General features: G+C 37.3%; 1 protein-coding gene across 1 annotated transcript; it reads left to right on the top strand.

Moving 5' to 3' along the window:
• Positions 1-394: 394 nt before the first annotated feature.
• LOC146421551 (uncharacterized) lies at positions 395-11059 on the top strand (the record flags this gene model as incomplete). The annotated part of the gene is made up of 3 exons (XM_085047169.1): positions 395-491; positions 5836-5940; positions 10275-11059. Coding segments are annotated over exons 1-3 (948 nt in total), but the record flags the coding sequence as incomplete, so codon positions are not given.
• Positions 11060-11525: the final 466 nt, after the last annotated feature.

The raw sequence follows: 11525 nt of genomic DNA, 5'->3' as shown, positions 1-11525 counted from the left end.
AAAATGGGATTTGGGATGGGAAAAAATCCGGAAAAATGGGGGAAAATGGGGGAAAAATCTGGGAAAAAATGGGACTTGGGATGGGAAAAAAATGGGGAAAATTCCTGGGAAAAATGGGATTTGGGATGGGAAAAAATGGGGAAAAATCCGGGAAAAAATGGGGAAAAAATGGGATTTGAGATGGGAAAAAATCCGGGAAAAATTGGGAATTGTGGGGGAAAAATCCTGGGAAAAAATGGGGGAAAATTCCGGGAAAAATTCTGGGAAAAAATGGGATTTGGGATGGGAAAAAATGGGGAAAATTCCGGGAAAAAATCTGGGAAAAATCCGGGAAAAATGGGAAAAAATGGGTTTGGGTGGGAAAATGGGGATGGAAAAGGGGGGAAAAATCTTGGAAAAATGGGATTTGGGATGGGAAAAAATCCGGGAAAAAATGGGGAAAAATTGGGGAAAAATTGGGGAAAAATCGGATTTTCCGGAGAGGATTGAGGGTGGGTGGGGGTGGGGAGGGGGAGGGGAGGGTTTGGGGATTTTTGGGGTTTTTTTGGGAATTTTTTTAGGGTTTTTTGGGATGGTGGAGCGGCGCGGGTTTGGGAGGGTGGGGAGGGGGAAATGGGGAAAAAACTGGGAAAAATTCCGGGAAAAATGGGATTTGGGATGGGAAAAAATGGGGGAAAATTCCGGGAAAAATGCGGGAAAAAAAAGGGATTTGGGATGGGAAAAAATCAGGGAAAATCTGGGAAAAATGGGGGAAAATCCGGGAAAAAATGGGATTTGGGATGGGAAAAAATCCGGGAAAAATTGGGAATTGTGGGGGAAAAATCCTGGGAAAAAATGGGGGAAAATTCCGGGAAAAATTCTGGGAAAAAATGGGATTTGGGATGGGAAAAAATCCGGAAAAATGGGGGAAAAATCTGGGAAAAAATGGGACTTGGGATGGGAAAAAATGGGGAAAATTCTGGGAAAAAAATGGGGGAAAATTCCTGGGAAAAATGCGATTTGGGATGGGAAAAAATGGGGAAAAATCCGGGAAAAAATGGGGAAAAGTTCTGGGGAAAATGGGATTTGGGATGGGAAAAAATCCGGGAAAAATTGGGAATTGTGGGGGAAAAATCCTGGGAAAAAATGGGGGAAAATTCCGGGAAAAATTCTGGGAAAAAATGGGATTTGGGATGGGGAAAAAATGGGGAAAAATTCTGGGAAAAATGGGGAAAATTCTGGGAATAAATGGGATTTGGGATGGGAAAAAAATGGGAAAAATCCGGGAAAAAATGGGGGAAAATCCGGGGAAAAGTGGGATTTGGGATGTGAGAAAATCCTGGAAAAATGGGGGAAAATGGGGATAAAAATGGGGAAAAATCCGGGAAAAAATGGGATTTGGGATGGGAAAAAAAGGGGAAAAATTCCGGGAAAAATCCTGGAAAAATGGGGATGGAAAATGGGGAAAATTCCTGGGAAAAATGGGATTTGGGATGGATAAATGGGGATGGAAAATGGGGAAAAAATCTGGGAAAAATCCGGGAAAAATTGGGATTTGGGATGGGAAAAAATGGGGGAAAATCTGGGAACAAAATGGGGAAAAATTCCGGGAAAAATCCGGGAAAAAATGGAATTTGGGATGGGAAAAATTTGGGAAAAATCGGGGGAAAAAATGGGGAAAAATCCGGGAAAAAAAAGGGAATTGGGATGGGAAAAAATCCTGGAAAATTGGGAATTGTGGGGGAAAAATCCTGGAAAACTGGGGGAAAATTCCGGGAAAAATTCCGGGAAAAAATGGGATTTGGGATGGGAGAAAATGGGGAAAAATCCGGGAAAAAATGGGGGAAAAATCCTGGAAAAAATGGGAATTGGGATGGGAAAAAATCCTGGAAAAATGGGGAAAAATGGGGATAAATATGGGAAAAATCCGGGAAAAAATGTGAAAAATTCCGGGAAAAATGGGATTTGGGATGGGAAAAAATGGGGAAAAATTCTGGGAAAAATGGGGAAAAATCCGGGAAAAAATGGGATTTGGGATGGGAAAAAATCCGGGAAAAATTGGGAATTGTGGGGGAAAAATCCTGGGAAAAATGGGGGAAAATTCCGGGAAAAATCCTGGAAAAAATGGGGAAAAATCCGGGAAAAAATTGGGGAAAATCCGGGAAAAAATGGGATTTGGGATGGGAAAAAATGAGGAAAAATCCGGGAAAAAATGGGGAAAAATTCCGGGAAAAATCCGGGAAAAAAAATGGGATTTGAGATGGGAAAAAATCCTGGAAAAATTGGGAATTGTGGGGAAAAAATCCTGGGAAAAATGGGGAAAAATTCCGGGAAAAATTCTGGGAAAAAATGGGATTTGGGGTGGGAAAAAATGGGGAAAAATCCGGGAAAAATTGGATTTGGAATGGGAAAAAATGGGGGGAAAATGGGGAAAAATCCTGGAAAAATCGGGATGGAAAATGGGGAAAAATCCTGGAAAAAATGGGATTTGGGATGAGAAAAAATCCTGGAAAAATGGGATTTGGGATGAGAAAAAATCCTGGAAAAATGGGGGGAAATTCCGGGAAAAATTCCGGGAAAAATGGGATTTGGGATGGGAAAAAATGGGGGGAAATTCTGGGAAAAATTGGGGAAAATTCTGGGAATAAATGGGAATTGGGATGGGAAAAAATCCTGGGAAAAATGGGGAAAAATGGGAAAAAATCCTGGAAAAATTGGGGAAAAATCCGGGAAAAAATTGGGGAAAATCCGGGAAAAAATGGGATTTGGGATGGGAAAAAATCCTGGGAAAAATGGGGAAAAATTCCGGGAAAAATTCCGGGGAAAATGGGATTTGGGATGGGAAAAAATGGGGAAAAATCCGGGAAAAAAAATGGGGAAAATCCTGGAAAAAATGGGACTTGGGATGGGAAAAAATCCGGGAAAAAATGGGGGAAAATGGGGATAAAAATGGGGAAAAATCCGGGAAAAAATGGGATTTGGGATGGGAAAAAATGGGGGAAAATTCCGGGAAAAATCCTGGAAAAATGGGGATGGAAAATGGGGAAAATTCCTGGGAAAAATGGGATTTGGGATGGATAAATGGGGATGGAAAATGGGGAAAAAATCTGGGAAAAATCCGGGAAAAATTGGGATTTGGGATGAGAAAAAATGGGGAAAAGTCCGGGAAAAAATGGGATTTGGGATGGGAAAAAATTGGGAAAAATCCGGGAAAAAAATGGGAATTGGGATGGGAAAAAATGGGGAAAATTCTGGGGGAAAATGGGAGGAAATCCTGGGAAAAATGGCATTTAGGATGGGGAAAAATGGGGGAAAATCGGGAAAAATCCTGGTAAAAATGGGAATTGTGGGGGAAAAAATCCTGGAAAAATGGGGATGGAAATGGGGAAAAATCGGGAAAAATCCTGGAAAAAAGGGGAAAAATGGGATTTGGGATGGGAAAAAAATGGGAAAAATCCGGGGAAAAATGGGATTTGGGATGGGGAAAAAATGCTGGAAAAATGGGATTTGTGGGAAGAAATTCCTGGGGGAAAATGGGAAAAATTCCTGGGAAAAATGGGATTTATGGGGGGAAATGCCTGGAAAAATGGGGATGGAAAATGGGAATTTGGGTCATTTAGTTCCTAGAAAAATGGGGATAAAATTGGGGAAAAATCGAGGGGAAAATGGGGAAAAATCCTGGGAAAAATGAGGAATTTTGGGGGGAAATTTGTGGGAAAATGGGGATGGAAAAATGGGGAAAAATCCTGGGAAAAAGGGGAAAAAAATAATGGAAAAAATGGGAAAATTCCTGGGAAAATGGGGATGGAAAATGGGAAAAATCCTGGGGAAAAATGGGAATTTGGGTCCTTTAATTCCTGGGAAAAATGGGGATAAAATGGGGAAAATTCCTGGAAAAATGGGATTTGGGATTTGGGGGAATTGGTGGGAAAATGGGGAAAAATCCTGGAAAAAATGGGGATGGAAAATGGGAATTGTGGGGAGAAATTCCTGGGAAAAAATGGGAAAATTCCTGGGAAATGGAGATGGAAAATGGGAAAATTCCTAGGGAAAATCAGATTTGGAATGGGGGAATTGGTGGGAAAATGAGGATGGAAAATGGGGAAAAATCCTGGAAAAAATGGGGGAAAAAATGGGAATTGTGGGGAGAAATTCCTGGGGAAAAAAATGGGAATTTGGGTCCTTGAATTTCTGGGAAAATATGGGAATTGTTGGGGGAAAATCCTGGGAAAATGGGGATGGAAAAATGGGAATTTGGGACCTTTAATTCCTAGAAAAATGGGGAGGAAAATCCTGGAAAAATGGGAATTATGGAGGGAAATTGGTGGAAAAATGGGGATGGAAAAATGGGGAAAATTCCTGGGAAAAATGGGAATTTTGGGGGGAAATTCCTGGGAAAATGGGGAAAAATCCTGGATAAAATGGGATTTATGGGGGGAAATTCCTGGAAAAATGGGGATGGAAAATGGGAATTTGGGTCATTTAATTCCTGGAAAAATGGGGATAAAAATGGGGAAAAATCCTGGAGAAAATGGGGGAAAAATGGGGAAAAATCCTTGAAAAAGGGGAAAAAAATCACGGAAAAAATGGGAAAAATTCCTGGGAAAATGGAGATGGAAAATGGGGGAAAAATGGGGAAAAATCCTGGGAAAATGGAGATGGAAAATGGGAATTATGGGGAGAAATTCCTGGGAAAAAATGGGCAAAATTCCTGGGAAAATGGAGATGGAAAATGGGAAAATTCCTGGGGGAAAATGGGGAAAAATCCTGGAAAAATCAGATTTGGAATGGGGGAATTGGTGGGAAAATGAGGATGGAAAATGGGGAAAAATCCTGGAAAAAATGGGGGAAAAAATGGGAATTGTGGGGAGAAATTCCTGGGGAAAAAAATGGGAATTTGGGTCCTTGAATTCCTAGAAAAATGGGGATGAAAATCCTGGAAAAATGGGAATTATGGGGGGAAATTTGTGGAAAAATGGGGATAAAAATGGGGCAAAATTCCTGGGAAAAATGGGAATTTTGGGGGGAAATTCCTGGGAAAAATGGGGATAAAAATGGGGCAAAAATCCTGGGAAAAATGGGGGGAAATTCTGGGAAAATGGGGAAAAATCCTGGGTAAAAATGGGATTTCGGATGGGGGAATTCCTGGGGAAAATGGGGAAAATTCCTGGGAAAAATCCTGGAAAAAATGGGGAAAAATCCTGGAAAATGGGGATGGAAAATGGGGAAAATTCCTGGGAAAAAAAAGGGGATTTATGGGGGAAAATTCCTGGGGAAAATGGGAATTTTGGGGTCCTTTAATTCCTGGGAAAATGGGGATAAAAATGGGGAAAATTCTGGAAAAAATGGGGATGGAAAATGGGAAAAATTCCTGGGAAAAATGGGATTTATGGGGGAAAATTCCTGGGGAAATGGGGATGGAAAATGGGAATTTGGGTCATTTAGTACCTAGAAAAATGGGAATAAAAGTGGGGAAAAATCCTGGAAAAATAGGATTTGGGATTTTGGGGAATTGGTGGGGAAAATGGGGGAAAAAACCTGGAAAAATTCTGGGAAAAATTCCTGGGAAATGGGATTTGGGATGGGGGAAAAATGAGGAAAAAAAGGGGAAAAAAATGGGATTTGTGGGGGAAATTTGTGGGGAAAATGGGGAAAAATCCTGGGAAAAATGGGAATTTCGAATGGGGAAGATTCCTGGGAAAAATGGGGAAAATTCCTGGGAAAAATGGGGAAAAAATGGGAATTTGGGTCCTTGAATTCCTGGGGAAAATGATGGAATTTTTTTGGATTTTTGGAATTTTTGGGATTTTGGGATTTTTGGAATTTTGCAATTCCCAATTTTTTTTTTTTTCCCAGGATCCCAAATGGATTTGTGGGAAGAGGAGGAGGAGGAGGAGGAAGAGGAGGAAAATCCGATTTTTTTTGGGAATGAGGAAGATCCGGATTGTTGTGATCCTGATGGTGAGTTTGGGAAAAAATTTGGGAAAAGGGTGGGAAAATCCCATAAATCCCAAAAATCCCAAAAATTCCAAAAGTCCCGAAAATCCCATAAAATCCCAAAAATACCAAAAGTCCCAAAAATTCCATAAATTGCATAAAATCCCATAAATCCCCTAAAATCCCAAAAATCCCATAAATTGCATGAATCCTAAATAATCCCATAAATCTCATAAAATCCCATAAATCCCAAAAGTCTGAAAAATCCCAAAAATCCTATAAATCCCATAAATAGCAAAAGTCCCAAAAATCCCATAAATCCCCAAAAGTCTTATAAATTGCATAAAATCCAAAAAGTCCCAAAAATAAGAAAAGAATCCATAAATCCCAAAAATCCCCAAAATCCCATAAATCCCATTAATAGCAAAAGTCCCAAAAATTCCATAAATTAAATCCCATAAATTGCATAAAATTCCCAAAATCTCAAAAGTCCCAAAAATAAGAAAAGAATCCATAAACCCCAAAAGTCTCAAAAATCCTATAAATCCCATTAATGGCAAAAGTCCCAAAAATTCCATAAATCCCATAAAATCCCAAAAATCCCAAAAGTCCCAAAAATAAGAAAAGAATCCATAAATCCCAAAAGTCTCAAAAATCCTATAAATCCCAAAAATCCCATTAATGGCAAAAGTCCCATAAATCACATAAAATCCCAAAAATTCCAAAAGTCCCAAAAATAAGAAAAGAATCCATAAATCCCAAAAATCCCATAAATCCCAAAAAATCCAATAAATCCCATTAAAAGCAAAAAAATCTCAAAAATCCCAAAAATCCTATAAATCCCATAAATCCCAAAAATCCTATAAATCCCATAAATAGCAAAAGTCCCAAAAATTCCATAAATCCTATAAATCCCAAAAATCCCAAAATCCAAAAAATCCCCAAAATCCCATAAATCCCATAAAATCCTAAAAATCCCAAAAGTCCTAAAAATAAGAAAAGAATCCATAAATCCCAAAAGTCTCCAAAATCCCATAAATCCTATAAATCCCATAAATCCCAAAAATTCAGGAAATCCCATAAATCACAAAAATCCTAAAAATTCCATAAATCCCAAAAGTCTCAAAAATCCCAAAAATCACATAAATCCCATAAAATCCCCCAAAAAGGAAAGAATCCATAAATCCCAAAAGTCTCCAAAATCCCATAAATCCCATTAATAGCAAAAATCCCAAAAAATTCCATAAATCCCCAAAAAAACCCCCAAAGAACATAAACCCCAAAAATAAAAAAAAATCCCAAAAATCACATTAAATCCCAAAAATCAGAAACATCTCAAAAATCCCACAAATCGCAGAAATCCCCTAAATCCCCTAAAAACATAAAAAATAAAATAAATCTGAAAAATCCCATCAATTGCATGAATCCTAAAAAATCCCATAAATCCCAAAATAGCAAAAAATCCCAGAAACCACATAAATCCCATAAAATCCCAAAAAACCCATAAATCCAAAAAATCCCATAAATCCCATAAAATCACAAAAATTGCATAAATCCCAAAAATCCCATAAATTGCTTAAAATCCCAAAAATCCCATAAATCCCAAAAGTCCCCCAAATCACATAAAATCCCAAAAATCCCATAAAATCCCAAAAATCCCATAAATTGCTTAAAATCCCAAAAATCCCATAAATCCCAAAAATCCCATAAATCCCATAAATCCCAAAAATCCCATAAATCCCAAAAATCCCATAAATCCCAAAAATCCCAAAAATCACATAAAATCCCAAAAATCCCATAAAATCCCACAAATCCCATAAATCCCAAAAAAAATCCAAAAAATCCCATAAATCACTTAAAATCCCATAAATCCCAAAAATCCCATAAATCCCATAAATCCCAAAAATCCCATAAATCTCATAAAATCCCATAAATCCCATAAATCCCAAAAAAAATCCCAAAAATCCCATAAATCCCAAAAAATCCCAAAAGTCCCAAATAATCTCAAAATCCCATAAATCACATAAATCCCAAGTCCCAAAAATCCCATAAATCTCATAAAATCAAAAAAAACCCCCAAAATCCCAAAAATCCCTCAAAGGATCAGGGAATTATGGGATTTTTGGGGTTTTTTTTTAATTTATGGGATTTATGGGATTTCTTGGATTTTGGGGATTTTGGGGATCTCTGGGATTTTATGGGATTTATGGGATTTTTGGGAGGTTTTTTTGATTTTTGGGATTTTTTTCATTTATGGGATTTATGGGATTTATGGGGGTTTTGGGATTTTTGGGATTTTTAAATTTTTTTTTTTAATTTATGGGATTTATACAATTTTGGGGATTTCTGGGATTTTTGGGATTTTATGGAATTTATGGGATTTTTGGGATTTTTGGGATTTTTGGGATTGTTGGGACTTTTGGGATTCATGGGATGGATTTGATTTAACTGATTTATGGGATTTTTGGGATTTGTGGGATTTGATGTGATTTATAAGATTTATGAGATTTATGGGATTTTTGGGACTGTATGGGATTTATGGGATTTTGGGGATTTCTGGGATTTATGGGATTTATGGGATTTTATGGGATTTTTTTTTTATTTTGGGGATTTTGGGGATTTTTGGGATTTTTGTGATTGATGTGATTTATGAGATTTATGGGATTTTTGGGACTGTAGGGGATTTATGGGATTTTGGGGATTTATGGAATTTATTGGATTTTTGGGATTTTATGTGATTTATGGGATTTTGGGGATTTTTGGGATTCATGGGGTGGATGTGATTTATTGGATTTATGGGATTTTTGGGATTTTATGTGATTTGTAAGATTTATGGGATTTTGGGATTTATGGGATTTTTGTGGGTTTTTTTGTATTTTTGGGATTTGTGGGATTTATGGGATTTATGGGATTTAGGAGATCTTTGGAATTGTGTGTGATTTATGGGATTTTGGGAATTTGTGGGATTTATGGGATTTTTGGGACTTTTGGGATTCACGGGATGGATGTGATTTTATTTGATTTATGGGATTTTGGGGATTTATGAGACTTTGGGGATTTATGGGATTTTATGGGATTTATGGGATTTTATGTGGTTTTTTTTATTTTGGGGATTTATGGGATTTATGGGATTTTATGTGATTTTTTTTATTTTGGGGATTTTGGGGACTTTTGGGATTTATGGGATTTTATGGGATTTATGGGATTTTATGGGATTTTTTTGATTTTGGGGATTTTGGGGACTTTTGGGATTTATGGGATTTATGGGATTTTTGGGACTGTATGGGATTTATGGGATTTTGGGGATTTATGGGATTTATTGGATTTTTGGGATTTTTGGGATTCATGGGTTTTATGGGTTTTGATGTGATTTATGTGATTTTTAAGATTTATGGGATTTATGGGATTTTGGGGACTTTTGGGATTCACGGGATGGATGTGATTTTTTGGATTTATGGGATTTTTGGGGTTTTATGTGATTTGTAAGATTTATGGGATTTTGGGATTTATGGGATTTTTGTGGGTTTTTTTATTTTTGGGATTTGTGGGATTTGATGTGATTTATGGGATTTATGGGATTTAGGAGATCTTTGGGATTGTGTGTGATTTATGGGATTTTGGGGATTTATGGGATTTATGGGATTTATGGGATTTTATGGGATTTATGTGATTTTATGTGATTTTTTTTTTGATTTTGGGGATTTTGGGGACTTTTGGGATTTATGGGATTTATGGGATTTATGGGATTTTTTTTTTTTGGGACTTTTGTGATTTTTGGGATTTTATGGGATTTTTGGGATTTATGGGATTTTTTTTTATTTTTGGAACTTTTGGGATTTTTGGGATTTATGGGATTTATGGGATTTTTTTTTATTTTTGGGACTTTTTTGGGATTTTATGGGATTTATGTGCTTTATGGTACTTTGGGAATTTATGGGATTTTTGGGACTTTTGGGATTCATGGGATGGATGTGATTGATTTGATTTATGGGATTTATGGAATTTTTGGGATTTTATGTGATTTATGGATTTCTGGGATTTTTTGGATTTTTTTTTATTTTTGGGATTTTTGGGACTTTTGGGATTTTTTGGATTTTTTTTATTTTCGGGATTTTTGGGACTTTTGGGATTTTGGGGTTTTTTTGGGGGAGGGGATTTCTGGGATTTTATGGATTTCTGGGATTTTTTGTTTTTTTTTTTTTTGGGATTTTTGGGACTTTTGGGATTTCGGGGATTTTTTTTTAATTTTTGGGATTTTAGGGATTTTAGGGATTTACAGGAAATGGGAATTCCACAGAAAACAACTAGAAAAACCCACAAAATTCCCAATTTTTTCTCTTTCCTCCCCAAAATCCCAGGAATTCCAACCCCGGAAATCACCCAACAACCGGAAAACTCCCGGAAAAGGCGCCGGAAAAGCGGGAATTCCGGGGATTTCCCGAAAATCTGGGAATGTGGGAAAAGCTTTTCCTGCAATTCCCGTTTCGGCAAACATCGGAGGATTCACAGCCCAGAGAAATGTTTTTCCTGTTTGCTCTGCGGGAGGAATTTCTGTGTTTCTTCTGATCTTTATCGGCATCTCAGGAGTCATGGGAATTCGGGAAAAATCCCAAAAAAAATCCCGGAAAAAATGGGAAAAATCCCAGGAAAAATCGCGGAGAAAATGGGGAAAAATTCGGAAAAAAACGTGGAAAAAAACGAGGAAGAAATGGGAAAAATCCCCGAAAAAATGGGAAAAAACTCGGGAAAAAACCCTGAAAAAATCCCGGAAAAAATGGGAAAAAACTCGGAAAAAAATGAGGAAAAAATGGGAAAAAACTTGGAAAAAAACCCTGAAAAAATCCCGGAAAAAATCCCTGAAAAAATCCCGGAAAAAATCCCGGAAAAAATGGGAAAAATCCCGGAAAAAAAAACGGAAAAAGCAGAAAAAATTCCCTATGAGTGTTTTCTCTGTGGGAGGAATTTCAGTGTTTCTTCCAACCTTTATCGGCATCTCAGAAATCATGGAAATTTGGGAAAAATCCCCAAAAAAATCCCGGAAAAAAACCCCCAAAAAATCCTGGAAAATCGGGAAAAAAATCCAGAAAAAATGGGGAAAATCGCGGAAAAAAACGAGGAAGAAATGGGAAAAAATGAGGAAGAAATGGGAAAAAACTCGGAAAAAAAACCTGAAAAAATCCCGGAAAAAATCCTGGAAAAAATCCCGGAAAAAATGGGAAAAATTCCAAAAAAAATGGGAAAAAACAAGGAAAAAATTCCTTACAAATGTTTCCTCTGCGGGAGGAATTTCAGTGTTTCTTCCAACCTTTATCGGCATCTCAGAAATCATGGAAATTTGGGAAAAATCCCCAAAAAAATGGGAAAAATCCCGGAAAAAATCCCAGAAAAAATGGGAAAAATCCCCCAAAAAATCCCGGAAAAAATGGGAAAAAACAAGGAAAAAACGGGATATGAATGTTGGGAATGTGGGAAAAATTTCAGTGTTTCTTCCAGTTTTTATCGACATCTCAGGAGTCATGGAAATTCGGGAAAAATCCCAAAAAAAATCCCGGAAAAAATGGGAAAAAACTCAGGAAAAAATGGGGAAAAAATGGGAAAAATTCCGGAAA

The sequence above is a fragment of the Lichenostomus cassidix genome, unplaced genomic scaffold, assembly GCF_008360975.1.
Source record: "Lichenostomus cassidix isolate B80296 unplaced genomic scaffold, HeHo_3.0 HiC_scaffold_33, whole genome shotgun sequence".
NCBI lineage: Eukaryota > Metazoa > Chordata > Aves > Passeriformes > Meliphagidae > Lichenostomus > Lichenostomus cassidix.
This window is presented reverse-complemented; position numbering and strand designations above follow the sequence as displayed.